General features: G+C 45.3%; 1 protein-coding gene across 2 annotated transcripts in view; it reads left to right on the top strand.

The window, feature by feature from the left end:
• Positions 1-15254, top strand: part of GABRG3 (gamma-aminobutyric acid type A receptor subunit gamma3) — a 568731-nt gene that overhangs the window by 52734 nt on the left and 500743 nt on the right. For both annotated transcript variants that reach the window (XM_005559026.5, XM_015452551.4), the window contains exon 3: positions 2135-2202. In XM_005559026.5, coding sequence (XP_005559083.1) covers positions 2135-2202 — 68 coding nt within the window. The remainder of the gene's footprint in view (positions 1-2134; positions 2203-15254) is intronic.

Below are 15254 nucleotides of genomic sequence, written 5' to 3'. Positions count from 1 at the left end.
CATTTGTCAGGGCTTAGTCTTGAGTCTTTGAATTATAAACCTTGAGCTGCCTGAGGCCAGTCTCCTTCCTGGCTTCTATTGTCAGAGCCACTATTCTAGTGCTTCATTTACGTTAGCATGACGCTGCTTAAAAGAGCATCTACGGGCACGGTGGCCCACACCTGTATTCCCAGCACTTTGGGAGGCCGAGGTGGGCAGATCACTTGAGGTCGGGAGTTCGAGACCAACGTGGCTAACATGGTGAAACCTTATCTCTGCTAAAAATGCAAAATTAGCTGGGTGTGGTGGCAGGTGCCTGTAATCCCAGCTACTTGGAAGACTAAGTCAGGAGAATCGCTTGAACCTGGGAGGTGGGTTTGCGGTGAGCTGAGATTGCGCCATTGCACTCCACCGTGGGAGACAAAGCAAGACCCTGTCTCAAAGAAAGAAGCTTCTACTAAAAGCTCTTCATTTTCCTTGGCGTTTTGCGAGTGTGTGTGTGTGTGTGTGTACACTTATTGCAAACTCTTATCTTTTACACTCTTCATTGCACTGTTGCACTTGCTATATTTGCTGCTTCTCACTGCAAGCAGTTAAGGCTTTATGTTTGTTGGTTCTTTTAATTTAATGATATAAAAAGCTCTGGAAGCCCAAAGTCTAATAACTTGTATGAAACAACCAGAAAACTCTCTTGCTGAAAGTAGGTCCGTAACCAACTGACTTAACACCCTTTGGTATAGCACAGTCAAAGGTTCTGCAGTGTTTGGAGATGGAACACTTGTTGAATCCAATAATTTGAAGAAAGATGCTACGTAATTTCCATAGCAGTTAGCAAAGCTTAGTCTAAAATGAAGAATACTCCTTTTATGAAACTTAAGCACTGTATATTTAGTGTGTGAAATTGTGTTGGGGCGTTTTCCAAAATGCCAACTGCTCTTGCAGCTCACATGACTTGGCTGTACTGACAGATGTTGTAGGAGTTGGTTCAAATTCATTATCATTGCTTTCATTACGTGAAGGTCTGGGGATCACTGCCCAGGGCACAGACCAGTGGATGTGCAATTTTACAAGAGACTGAGAGCTCAGAGCTGCCATTCATTGTTTCAGAAGTAGAGTGTGGAATTCCATTTGTGAATGTTGAGTCCTTCAGCACAATTGAAGGAAATGCATTGACATAATTGCATAGACGACACTCTTGTTTCTATAGAAACGGTCTGTATCATGGGGAGAGGTTCAGGAGTCTTGTTCATATTCCTCCCGGGCAGAAATTTTCTGGAATTGGCTCTGCCCCATCCTTTGTCAGTCGCTGAGTGCAGAGTGAAGGGAATGTCCTCCTTTCAGAGGACACCAGCCTCTGACTCAGAGGTCCGTGGACTCAGCTGTCTCATGATCAGGCTTGCTCAGTTCTTTTGCTGCCATAAAAACAGAAACTGGTTTCCCTTAAAGCCAAATGAGCCAGGGCAGCCTCTGACAAAAGGCATTAGAGAGATCAACCTGTGATTATATAAATGTTATGCCTTCACAGTTGAAACAGTAATTGTTTGACTTACTAACATTCCGTCGTGTTTTGAGTTGGATTTAAACTCTGTGATGTCTGTGCGTATATGTATCTTTAAGTCATATTGATAACAGTAAATAATATTTCTCATTTTTTATTGGTGTATAGACTCACCAGAATGTTGCCTTGAGTTGCTTTGCTTTGGAAGGATAGCTAGACAGCTACGTGGTGGACACATAACCCAACAACGTTACTGACATTGCTCCTGTCTTGTGTCGAGCTTTATAGCAAAACTTTGACATTAAATTACTCCTGCAGTAGCTCACCGTGTATCTCCTATCTTTGCCATAAAAATCAGCAAGTAATGTTACGGTATATCTTTATAGTCTTCTATGACTGGCAACTTGCAGTGTATAAATATTCTATTTTCCTGGAACTGAAAAGATACAAGTAAGAATCTCTCGTCCTTGGAGACTTTTGAAAAGAAAGGCAGGCAGGGCTTGAATTATAATTACAAGAGAAGTCCCAAAGAAAGCCCTGCCCATGTGTGTTTCCAACATGTCCTTGTGTTGCTACGTATGAGACTTTGGGACTTGAATATGCTCCCCTGTCTTTCTCCGGCACGAAGTATTAACATCCATGTATTTTTCTCCACAGTAAAACCGACCGTAATTGACGTTGACATTTATGTTAACAGCATTGGCCCCGTGTCATCAATAAACATGGTAAGAAGCTCCTTTATTTTCTGATCTAACGGCTGTTGCACCTCTTCTTGTTACATTCTCATTGTGGATTTCTGTTTGAGATTTATCATGCAGGTTTAAAATTCACACTGACTTCTTAAATCTGTAGCACTTAGTGGAATATTGAAAGTGGTAAAAAAAAAATGAAGAAATAGAGCTTGTGACAGTAGTACATTTCCACTTTTAGTTTCTTCTTTCATGATCCAAGAGACCTGTCTTGTATACTGTTTCTTAGGAAAGGATTCTAGATCACTCAGATTTTACTTTCGTCTTCAGTGTGGACTTTGAGAGTAAATAAACTGCCTCTGCTTTTCAGTATGGGATGAAATATGTGCTTTCCCCGAGTAGGCTATTCCCACAGGCTTATAAGCAAATTAAGCTCAAGAACTATTGGATGTGAAAGAAGTCCTTCCCTGTGCGAAAGTGCCTGGCCATGAAGCAAGTGTGGGGATACTGGAATACATTAGGGTGAGAGCCTTCCCTGGTGGGCTGAAGGCCACAGTCCACCTGCCAGCAAAGGGTTACTAGGAGTCCCTAGGATCCCCGAGCAGGCCTGGCAATTGCAGCCCGAAGCGTTATCAGGAACTGCCGCCTGCAGAGGTCCTGCCTGTGCTCCCTGGTGCACATTTGCTCCTGATCCGGGGAGACATATGAGGCCGAGGGAGGGGAATTGCCAAAATGCTGACTTAAATGTCTTCTTTTCATTGCAGTGTTCTGTGGATGGAAATAACCCCTCCAAAATTAGTAGCAAAATCATTTCTTTTCATTGCCAGATTTTAAAAGTGTTCTTTTCTCTGGTGATATAAGGGTTCCATGCAGGGGTAAAGTTATATTTATGGGCGATTCACTTAAAAAATCTCCATATCATCCCTAAACTGGAGCAAAGAAGTGGAATGGATAAAGGAGAATTATTTCACACAACCTATGTGCTGCAGATGGCTGTATATTAAAATCAAGTTGTGGATGTAATATTCCCTTTTCCTGATACACCATTATTCAGTTGACTGCATAGAGTAACCCTTCCTTATGTATGTTTCTTGTGCTGGAGTTTTATTTTCTTGCATTTGTTCCACAGCCGTGTATTCAACACCTTTATGTCTAACATGTATCTATGTTTAACACTCGAAGAAGAAGTGCCTTCCTGGATATATGGTTACAGAATTATTTCAGGAATAGTCAGTTGCATTTGCACATAGAGGGATTTTCATGCAGGTCTTTAGCTTTAGAATTTACTTTGTGCCTTGTGTTAGGCTTTGTTATTGGAATCGACGGGAATTTGCGTGTGGAAATCACGGGCTGCGGAGAGGGAGCGTAGTGAATGACAGGTTCCTTCAGGGTGATATGGCTGCAGGAGTGGAAGGGACGTCTCCAGGGAGGTCCTCTTCATCTGAAACTTGATGGACAGGCGAGAGTTTGCCATGTGGGATAGAGTGTGAAGGTCCTTGGTGACGCAGGAGGACAGACTGCATCACACAGCTGGGGAAGAGGGAGTGGTGTGTGGAGAGATGCCTGGAGGGGCACACAGAGGGAGCCGTGACCGAGGCCCTGAAGCTGCAGTTGATAGTCGGACCTCAGCCTTCTCTCTGTCCAAAACAGATCCCTGCATTTGGAAACCCTGAAAACCTTTTCCCATCAGAGATCTGAGCAGGTCATATTTCATGAGATTGGTTCAAATCCAGCCCGGGTGCGTTGGCTCACGCCTGTAATCCCAGCACTTTGGGAGGCTGAGACAGGTGGATCATGAGGTCAGGAGTTCGAGACCAGCCTGGTCAACATGGTGAAACCCCGTCTCTACTAAAAATACAAAAAATTAGCTGGGCGTGGTGGTGGGCACCTGTAGTCTCAGCTACTCAGGAGGCTGAGGCAGAAGAATCACTTGAACCCAGGAGGCGGAGGTTGCAGTGAGCCAAGATCGAGCCACTACACTCCAGCCTGGGTGACAGAGCTAGATTCCATCTTAAAAAAAAAAAAATCAATAAGATCACTAGTCAGACCCCTCTGTCCCTTAAAAAAAAAACAAAAACTACACGATGACACAGAGCTCACATTAGGGACTTGAAATCATGAACTCTGATCCTTCCCTGTGGGGCGAGAAATGACCTTAGAATGGCCGGGGGCATCGTAAGCCCTGGGCCCCAGAGAAGAGCACATGTGCACCAGCGTCCTGCTCATCTGGAGGCTGACACAGCAGGTTTCCCAGGCTGAGCTGTGGCAGGATGTGGAGTAGAAAGCTTTCTTCTATTAACTGTCTCGTTTGTAAAACTTGCCCTGAATATTTTGAAACATCGTGTCATCCAGTTGGTTTTCTTTCTAGCATGGCTCTCTACCCTACTGGAGGGGTGGGGAGCCAATGTGGCTGCCTGCTCCTGTGTGAGTCGGAAGCAGCTGACGCTTGCAGCCCTGGGGAAACCGAATGCTAACGAGTGCTTTCCTCTGCAAACAGCGCCGAGGCTGTAGTCAGTGCTCAGCAGGGATGGCACTGTCTGGACCATTCTGGAGTCTGACTTCCTGAGGAAGACACAGCGCACTACTAGCCTACCTTGGCTCAGCAAAGCATAGAGGGCAGGCAAGGATTTGTTTAAAATGCACACACACAGGCACACATACACATATGCGTGCACACATGCAGCACACGCACACACACAGGCACACACACGCTAGCACATTCACAGGTTTAATTCCCATGTTCTCCTTGCGTGAGTTGCACTGTGTCTCTCTCTGTTCCTTCACACACATTTGCCATGCGACCCATGTGAAGGCCCCGTGCTGGGTGAAGGTGAGACACGATGAACCAAGGCCTGCTTTGGTGGGGCGAGTCTGTGGATGGGCTGAGTGCCAGAGTGGAGGTAGGTTCCCTTCTAAGCAGCCTGGATGGAGCTGGCAGGCTCTGGCTGGCCTGGGGGAAGTTTCAAAGCCCTCAGGAGGCGGGGGCCTCGAGGACCACTTCTGGAAGAACCTTTGCACTGGGAACGCTTTGCTGGGAGACCGGAATGATAAGGGCGTCTCACATTGCCGAGCGCATCGCATAGACCCGCTGTGTCTGTGAAACCAAACAACATAATTTTCAAAGAAGTAAAGGACTTAAAAATGAAACGCAGATCTTAGAAAAAACAATAAAAATGCAAAAGTAGAGAACTGACTGTGTAGGTGGGTATTGGGGATTGAGTTAGCCGTAAAAAGGAATATAAGAAAGACTAAAACAATCAAAGAACACAAGATGGGAAGAAGCACACTCTAGAGATGCAGACAGGGTTTAAGGATGTAAATTTGCATTGGGGGTTTGACCACAAAGGCAAAGCCTGGTAAAATTATGGCTTCTTGTCCACATAGTCATTTAACAATCAATGAAACAGGGAGCAATGACTATTTCATCTCCTTCCTCCTCTTCCTCCTCCTTCTCTCACACTTTCTGCTTTTTATTGATATTGTGAACACTGAAGATTCTGCCTCAGACATTCCTTCTGCTGAGTGGAAATGAAGTTGCATCTCAATCTATTGTTTGATAGTTTATCTTTGTCTTGTTTACACTGGAGCTGCGTATGCTTTTTCTAGTTATGGAGATTAGAAGCGGGACCAGGGAATACTCCTTTACATGGAGCTTTCCTAGCCCTCTGCCTTTGTCGCTGCCGCACACCTCGATGTGCAGCATTTGTCATAGAAAGTGTGCATGGTTTGTTTCCACACGGGAAGGCTGCATGCAAGGGAGCTTGTGAGTTTATTTTTGAGAATATCCACTTCAAGCAGCCTTTTAGGAAAGCGAAGAAGAAAACCAGCATTCTGACACTTACTCTGTGCTGTTGACCCCAAATCCTTTAATCTTGACAGGACCATAGTGGAGAAGGTATTGACCTTTCTGCTTGTTTGTGTCCAGTAAGCGGAAGCTTGTGGCGGAGATCTTAGGGCAAGGTTCTGAGTGTGACCTGCTTGGCAGCAAAGCCCTGGCTTCGTTTCCTAGTCGACGTGGACACACAGCAGCTGGACGTACCTGTAGGGTCCCAGCCTTAACATGGAACTCAAGACACAAAGGGCTCAGTGTGATCCAGTGTTAGGATTGCTTTTCTGTGTTCCTTTTAAAAGAATTAAATTAATAAATTTTATTTTTTGAGCATTTTTAGGTTTACATAAAAATTGAGCAGAAAGTAGAGTTCCCCTGTATATTTTCCTCTACACACACACACACACACACACACACACACACACACACACACACCACGTTATTATTAACATCATGAATTAGTGTATTGTGTTTGTTACAATAAATGAATGCACCTTAATCCATCTTTATCATCCAAAGCCTATGGTTTACATTAAGATTCACTCTTGGTGTTGTTTTATGGATTTCGGCAAATGTGTAATGCTGTGTATCTGCCCCTGTTGTATCTTACAGAGTAGTGTCACTGCCCTTGAATTCTCTGTGCTCCAGCTGTTTATCCCTTCCTCTCCCCAGACACTGGCAACCACTGATATTTTTACTGCTTCCATAGTTTTGCTTTTTCCAAAATGTCGTATACTTCAAATTATACAGTAGGCAGCCTTGTAAGATGGCTTTTTTCCTTCATTTAAAAAAGTACTGATACTAATTCATCTGAGGAAATCTAAGACTTGTAGTCAGTCAGTGTGATGTAACTACAACGTGACCATGTGTTACCAGAAATTAATGGGATGGCTCTGTGGATTGGGGGACAGGTCCAACATCACCACGATATGTTCCATTATATGATACGTAACCTACACATTTGAAACTTAAAAGATGACATGCCGCCAGAGAAATCATAAGAGAACACATGAAGCCTCTCAAACCTTATCTCTGCTCCATTCCACTTGTGGCTGGAGCTTTAAGAAGTGAAGCCAGGACACCAAGTCCTGATTAAGGCCTGTGGAAGATAAATTCCATTTGGTCATTACTGGAGGATGAGCTATTGCTTTGTGGAACTCTTTTGGAGTCATCTAAACTCAGGAAAGTTTAAAATAAGTGACAGCTAAAGCACTATGGTGCCCCTGACCTTGTTTTGTTTTTCTTTGCATTTCTCCTGCATAAAGTTCATAGCAGTTTTTGCATCTGTAGTTTGATACCTTTCATCAGTGTTTGATAAAGAATGGACATTATTTCTTAAAATATTGTTTTGGCACCATTCTAGGACTCTGGTCATGTGAAGGTTACATGCTTCTCCCAGGACCCACTGGCTTTTATGCTTGTGCTATTTTTTTTTCTTCCTTTGTACTCCATCTTTCAGCATACAAAGTCACTCTTCATCTCTGTCCTGTGATCTTTTAAAGCTGTCTATTGAGTTCTTGGTTTCAATTACTATATTTTCAGTTCCAAAATTTTAATTTGATTCTTTCTAATGTATGTCAGTTCTCTGGTGAGATTCTCCATCTTGCAATCTGTTTTCTGGAACACATTAACCATTAAGTCCCTGCTGCCGTCTCTGGTTCCATTTCTAATGTCCGTTTTCTTGCTTCTTTCTATTACTTGATATGCCTGATATATTAGTCTGTTTGTATTGCTGGAAAGGAATATCTGAGACTGGGTAATTTATACAGAAAAGCGGTGTATTTGGTTCACAGTTCTGCTGGCTGTACAAGCGTTGCACCAGCCTCTGCTTCTGATGAGAGCATCAGGAAGCATCCAATCATGGCAGAGGTGAAGGGGGAGCCAGCTTGTCAGTGGTGAGAGGGAGCAAGAGAGAGAGGGAGGAGGTGCCAGGCTCTTTTAAACAACTAGATCTCTTGTGAACTAACAGTGAGAACTCACTCATTACCATGAGGACAGCACCAAGCCATTCATGAGGGATCCATGTCTATGACCCAAACACCGCCCACCAGGCCCCACATCCAACAAGGGAATCACATTTTAACATGAGATTTGGAGGGGATGAAACATCCAAACCATATCACCTGGCGATTTTCATTGTGTACAGAGATTTGTAGAGGTGTTGGGTGGTTTTCTCTTGCCTCTCTGGAGGTCTGAGCTGACACGGGGCTGGCCTGCAGTCTTGCTGAGGCTCCACTGGGCTCTGGTTCCCCCACCTTTCTGCATAGCTCCCCAGAGATCCCAACTGAGGGCCTGGAATGTGTCAACACCAAAAAAATGCTGAAAATACAGCCCTTCTTTTTAAGCCATTTTTACAATTGTTTTTAAACCTCTTGTGTTGTACAACTTAGTCAGGAAATGTGTCGAGGACATAACCAGCGTTGGTTGGGTTTCTTCTCTGACATTCATATTCCCTGAAATTGTGGCCCCTCCTTTTTTGACTCCTTGGCTAGTTTTTTCCTCAAGCTCTCCTGGGTTCTTTATTCTCTCTGTCCAGGTTTTCACATTATGTACCCTGTCAGAAGAAGACAAGTTCTGGGGGGAAGTGGCGTGCAGGAAAAGTTTACCACAGTTAGCCTGCTGCCTCCGTTTGTGGCTTCTTCAAATGGATTTTTGCTTAGCTTTCTCGCTAGCTCTTAGTGAGAGTGCCAGTCTACTGCGAGCTGTCCCATCCTAGCCATGCATCACTGGTTTGGAAATTTAAGTTTAGGTGGAATAAGGGTTGATTCTGGATAGCTAGCAAGGAAGTAAGTTGGAGCAGAGTCAAAGCAGATACAATCTGACTGGGAGATTTTTGTTGTTGCTTTGGTAACCTCCTGAACTGCCTTCAGATTAGCAAATAAAAGGATTTTCTAGGGTCCAGTGTTTTCAGGTTTTTCCTATAAAATAAAGAGGCTTTGAAGGACAGTAAGGGATATTAATTATGTATTTCTTTTAGCAATATTAGCTTTAGATGAAAAAAGCATGTGTCCCTTGTCAGTTGTTTGAGAGAATGGTCTTATATGTGGTTTTAATATTATTTTATGCAATGAAAACTATTTCATTTTCCACTTGAAAAGTGAAAAAATCTTATTGCTGTCATAGATTTTTTGTAGTTTTATGCGTTAATATAGTATATAGTAGATGTTCAAAAAGGATTGTTGTTGCTATTCTTGCTATTATATTACATCCTGTAAATTTTGTGAAACTTTCAGTTTTGTGTCATCCATGAATTCTCCCCTCAGTGTTCTACCTCTTTGCTATTCACAAGTGCGGCCTTTGGACCTGAGGAATTGGCATTACTGGCAAGCTTGTTAGAAATACAGAGAATCGTGCCAAACCCCAGATCTCCTTGAATCAGAATCTGCATTTTAACAGGATCTCCAGATCATTGTCATCCACCTTAAACTCTGAGAGATACCATCTAACTCACCATGACTTCTCAATATGAAAAGCAGACACAAGTCACCTGGCATGAAAACATATATGCCTGTTTTGGTGCCTTAATTTGATGTTTTCTGTTCCTGAAAAGCATACACCTCCTCTGACTTTGTGGATCTCCTGCCATCCTCTCTCTGCAGAGTTAGAGAATAGTCCGTCACTGAAGAGTTCAGGCCGCGCATGTCACTCAGGGCCAGTTTTCTTAATGCTCTCCTTTTATCTTGGGTCAAATTAAGAACTCTGCCCATGGCCACATGGTCAGTGTGTTATTTATTTTATTTTAAAAAAGAAGTGAAAAATAATACCTTTGCACATTAAGTGTGTGTGTTCAAGATTTGGTTCATCCCTGGAAGAATAACTCTTTCCACACTAATGACAGTAGGAACAATAATAGTTAAGATGTACATGTTAGTCAGTACAACCGTCGAGTAATACCACTAATGACAATAGGAACAATAATAGTTAAGATGTACATGTTAGTCAGTACAGCAGTCGAGTAATACCACCGATGACAATAGGAACAATAATAGTTAAGATGTACGTGTTAGTCAGTACAACAGTCGAGTAATACCACCGATGACAATAGGAACAATAATAGTTAAGATGTACGTGTTAGTCAGTACAACAGTCGAGTAATACCACCGATGACAATAGGAACAATAATAGTTAAGATGTACGTGTTAGTCAGTACAACAGTCGGGTAATACCACCGATGACAATAGGAACAATAATAGTTAAGATGTACGTGTTAGTCAGTACAACAGTCGGGTAATACCACCGATGACAATAGGAACAATAATAGTTAAGATGTACGTGTTAGTCAGTACAGCAGTCGAGTAATACCACCGATGACAATAGGAACAATAATAGTTAAGATGTACGTGTTAGTCAGTACAGCAGTCGAGTAATACCACCGATGACAATAGGAACAATAATAGTTAAGATGTACGTGTTAGTACAGCAGTCAGGTAATACCACCGATGACAATAGGAACAATAATAGTTAAGATGTACGTGTTAGTCAGTACAGCAGTCGAGTAATACCACCGATGACAATAGGAACAATAATAGTTAAGATGTACGTGTTAGTCAGTACAACAGTCGGGTAATACCACCGATGACAATAGGAACAATAATAGTTAAGATGTACATGTTAGTCAGCAAAACAGTCGAGTAATACCTTGGAGGAGCCACACAAGGTGTGTGGGAATGATCTCTGCAAATTAAAAAAAAATCTACAAGAACAAGAAAGAAGATACCATTTAAAGGCTTTCGAGCCTGAGATCCACCGAGTCTTGCTGTGTGGCAGATGCCCATGAGCCCTGGACCAAGGCCCACATGTCTTTTTGATCACTCACCTACCCAAAGTATCCAGTCCAAAGGCCCTTGTAAATATGTGTCAAGTGAGTGAACGGATAACAATCCTTGTCTCCCTCTACCTGTCACGTGCATGCCCGCTGGGCTGTTTTTCTGTGTGAACATATACCTGATCTATGTGCCTGCACGCCACTGTCTTCAGGTCACAGTTTCCTTAGTTCATGGACATCCCTTGCTCCAGTGTCTTGGCTAACACTGGGTCCAGGGCTTCTGCTGTTTGGAGGATGTAATCCTGACCTTAAACCTATGAGGCCATGGCTGTCAGCACCTAAGCTCACAGGTAATGGAGCGACACAGCTTAGGAGACTCCTGTGAGAGTCCACAGGCCGTCTGTCTGGAAGATGAAGGGACCACCACGCACACGTCTCCATCCCTGGAAGCAGACGGGAACCTGGGTGGGGTTGGCTAAAAGGCACGTCTGACGTGTAAAACTGCTGAATTTTAAACTCACACTCCGTGTCCTCTTTTCTCTGCCCTCTGGTGTCTTAGAACTTCTCACCATTTTATACAAAATGTCATTAGAGATGCCACCTGGTAGGATGGGGCGTTGTCCATTGTAGGAATGAATGGGAACTTTTCAGTGATTTAGGGACACTGAGATGTCGGCAATCATGATAAGATATCAGATCTTTGTTAGCAGCGATCTCATGCACTGAGTCCTTCAATTGTGTGAATAGCTTCTTATGTTCCTTTCATCTTGAGCTTTTGCACTTCGATTGGATATTTCACAATTGATTTTCTTCCTTCTTCACAATGTGAGCTACATAATGTACCTCTGACTAGAGAACCATCTTTATGTTCCACAAAACGCCTTTTGCGGAAAGGTGGGGCTGTTGGATTGGGTCCCCTATTAGCACATTTGAAGAAACTCTCCCATTTCACCTTGACAGGTTTGCTGCAAGCCCCTGCACAGGCCCTGCTTGCCTAGAGACAGGAGGCCACGTGGATTTTGCCATGGCTGGGTGTGCGCGGACAGCGGGATTGGAGAAGGACAGGACGAGGCACCATTATGGGCCCTATGGGGCGGGGGCTGGCGTGCATCTTTCACAGAAGCCCCTCGGGCAGCTCCGTGGAGGATGGCAGTGGGGGCTGGAGAGGCTGAGTTACGGAGATGTGAGGGGAAATGTGGAACTCTAGGGTGAGAAATGGTGAGTTCTGGGTCTGAAGATTTGCAGCGGGCTGCAGAAGAGGGTGTGGCTTCGAGAAATAGAACCTCCAAGACATGAATGAATGCACGTAGGCATTGAGGAGTGGGAGAAGTCAAGGGTGACTCACATCCTAACAGCATTTGCTAATCCAATAAATAAGACTGAGCGCCTGCTCTGTGCGAGATGCTGGAGTGCACAATGGGAACACAGCAGGGGAGGGAGTGAATCAAGCTATGCTGCTCGTGAGGCTTCAGTTTCTTTGAGGTGAGACATCGAATAAACACACACACACACTCACACTGTTGTTTCAAACTGTGGACACTTCTATAAAGAAATTGAACTCCTGGGGGTGGCCACCCCATGCAGGTTTCCTTGCATGGGATTTGGGCCGGGCAGGAGACGGGAGGAAGCTTAGACGTGAGAGCTCCCAGGTGCCAGATCACAGGGGAGCCCTGCAGATCATTGTGAGGGGACTGCATTCTGTTCTGGGCTCAGGAAGAAGCCTACGCAAGGTACTAAACAGGGAAATTGTGTAATGTGTTTCACTTTTAAAAATAATGCCAGCCGGGTGCGGTGGCTCACGCCTGTAATCCCAGCACTTTGGGAGGCTGAGGCGGGTGGATCACCTGAGGTCAGGAGTTTGAGACCAGCCTGACCAATATGGTGAAAGCCCATCTCTACTAAAAATACAAAAATTAGCTGGGCATGATGGCACACACCTGTAATCCCAGCTACTCAGGAGGCTGAGGCAGGAGAATCACTTGAACCCAGGAGGCGGAGGTTGCAGTGAGCCAAGATTGTACCATTGCACTCCAGCCTGGGTGACAGAACAAGATTCTGTCTCAAAAAAAAAAAAATAATAATACTAATAATGCCATACACTGCCTATATGAGGGCCTGAAAGGCCAGCCTTCCCTGACCTCAGTTCCTTGGAGACAGCAAAATACAGCTATGAATCTTGTTGACAGAGCCCTTCATGGGTTGAATTATGTCCCCCACAAAATGTATAGGTTGAGTCCCATCCTCCAATTCCTTAGAATGTGACTTTATTTGGAAATAGGGTCATTGCAGATTTAATTCATTAAGGTCATTCTGGAGAAGGGTGGCCCCTACTGCAGTGTGACTGATGTCCTTGTGAAGAGGGGAGATTTGGAGACGACTCACACGCTCACAGGGAGAACGCCATGTGAAAAAGGAGGCAGAGATCAGGGTAATCCTCTATAAGCCAAGGAACACCAAAGATACCAGCAAATACCAGAAGCCAGGGCAGAGCCCTGGAGCAGCTTCTCCCTCACAGCCCCCAGAAAGTACCAGCCCTGCCGACACCTTGATCTCGGCCTTCCACCCTCCAGAACCTGGAGAGAATACACATCTGTTGTGTGAGCCCTGGGCAGTGGAGCTGCCTTAAGCAGTCCGGCATTAGCACTAACACAGGCCTAGCCTACATTTCGCAGGTCTTGTCCGTATATGAGAGATTCTGTAAGAATTGAAGCAAGAGGAGAGAAACACAAAGGGTGGCTTGACAGTCAACAGGGACAGGTTTATTTTAAATAAACCTGAGAGGGGCGACTGAGTTAGGTCAGAGGCACTCTCTTATAGACTAAGAGTTTGTAAGGATTCAGGGTGGGAAAGTTTATCAGAGGCTTGGGCTGCTTCTGTGTCTCTTTGTTGTGCCTATCTGGGAGGCAGAGTTGTATGTCTCTTCCTGTACATCTTTCTGCAGCTGCAGGCGTATCCCCTGAGTCTGCTTTTAGCTTTCCTATCTTAGTGCACCTGAAGGGAAAGGAAGGTGCTTATTAAGGGCCACTGTTTTACTGGGGCCAATTGAATGAGGGTGAAATTTGGCAGTTCTGCAAGAGACTTTCCTCCCACCTCCCTCTGTGCCTGAGCTGTCTTATCTGTGTTTTACCGTTTGCTCTGTCTGGCTGTTTGTGGTTAGAAGAGAAGTGATTTCCTTGAAATGCAGGAGTCTACAAGGGAGCTGGAGTTTAAAGTGATGGTGTTTTTCCGAGATGACGGTGCTCCTCCTCTGTCAGATTCCTGCTTTCCACATGCCACTGACCTGCTGCTTGCTTGGGAGGTTGCATTTCACCCTTGCCCTCACTCCGTCCCCAGCATGCAGGGTCCCAGCCAGGCTCTGGCCAGCAGATGCGGGGAAGAGCCCACAACATCCCTCTGTGTACAGCTGCTTAGCAAGGTCGAGAGCTGTCCCAGTCGGGTCCTGGTCCGTGCTACGTGACTAGTCCCAGAACAGCCCCGTCTCAGTCCAGTTGGCTACTGTAACAAATACCTTAGACTGGGTAATTACGTACTGCAGACATTTATTGCACACAGTTCTAAGACTGGAAATTCCAAGATCAAGGCGCTGACAGGTGCAGTGTAGGGTGAGGGCTGCTCTCTGCTTCTATGGTACTTTCTGTGTGTCCTCACATGGTACAGGGGACATAAATGTGAGGGACAGTCTTCCTTCATGTCTTCAGGGTCTCTCAGTCGTGTCATTCTGTACCAAGGTCTTGTTACTCCCCAAACCCAGGCATTCTTTTGAGGCATCCAGTTCGAGGCTGGGAGTTCGATGAGTTTCTCGCCTCTCCTGTCCAGTGGCAGGTGTGCCCACCACCCTGGTACTGCTCACCACACTCTTCCCTGGCACCATGCTCTTCTCCTGGACACCGCCGTCTTCCCTGCCCTGTGTTAGGGATGGCAGAGCCTGAAAAGCTGGAAAAGTGGCACAGACTGTGTCGATCCCTTTCCCACTTTGTGAATGACCTCCTCACATTCTCCAGGATCGACCAGGCTCTCGGGGCCTGGGGCACGTGGGAACCATGCAGTGTGACCTCTCAGGGGTGCAGGGAACCCTGCCCCAGAAAGGCAGAGGGTAGGGGGCAAGTGCAGTGGGGAGTTGGGGATGTCAGAGTGACAGTGGAAGAGCCGGAGCTCGGCCATGGGAACGTCAGCAAAGAGCCGTCAGGAGGAAACTGACCTCCCGAGAGGGAAAGGTGTGCCACTCTCCCCTCCTGGTGGGGCCTGAGGAGATGTGGGCCGTGAGCAAGGTGGCGCCTTAGCAAAGAAAAGCAGAGCCAGCGGAAATCAAACCAGTGATGGCACATTTTATTCAGGACTATTGCAAAGGGAAAAAGAGACTCCAGTGAAGAGCTGGGCTGGGTTCTGTTCCAATACAGCAGGGACAAGTGGGCGTTGGTGGCCAAGGAGCAGAGGGTCAGCGGGTGGAAAGTTACTCAGAGGAGATGCCAAGTCTGTGGGCAGTTCTGGCCGAAC

The sequence above is a fragment of the Macaca fascicularis genome, chromosome 7, assembly GCF_037993035.2.
Source record: "Macaca fascicularis isolate 582-1 chromosome 7, T2T-MFA8v1.1".
NCBI classification, from domain to species: Eukaryota; Metazoa; Chordata; class Mammalia; order Primates; family Cercopithecidae; genus Macaca; species Macaca fascicularis.
This window is presented reverse-complemented; position numbering and strand designations above follow the sequence as displayed.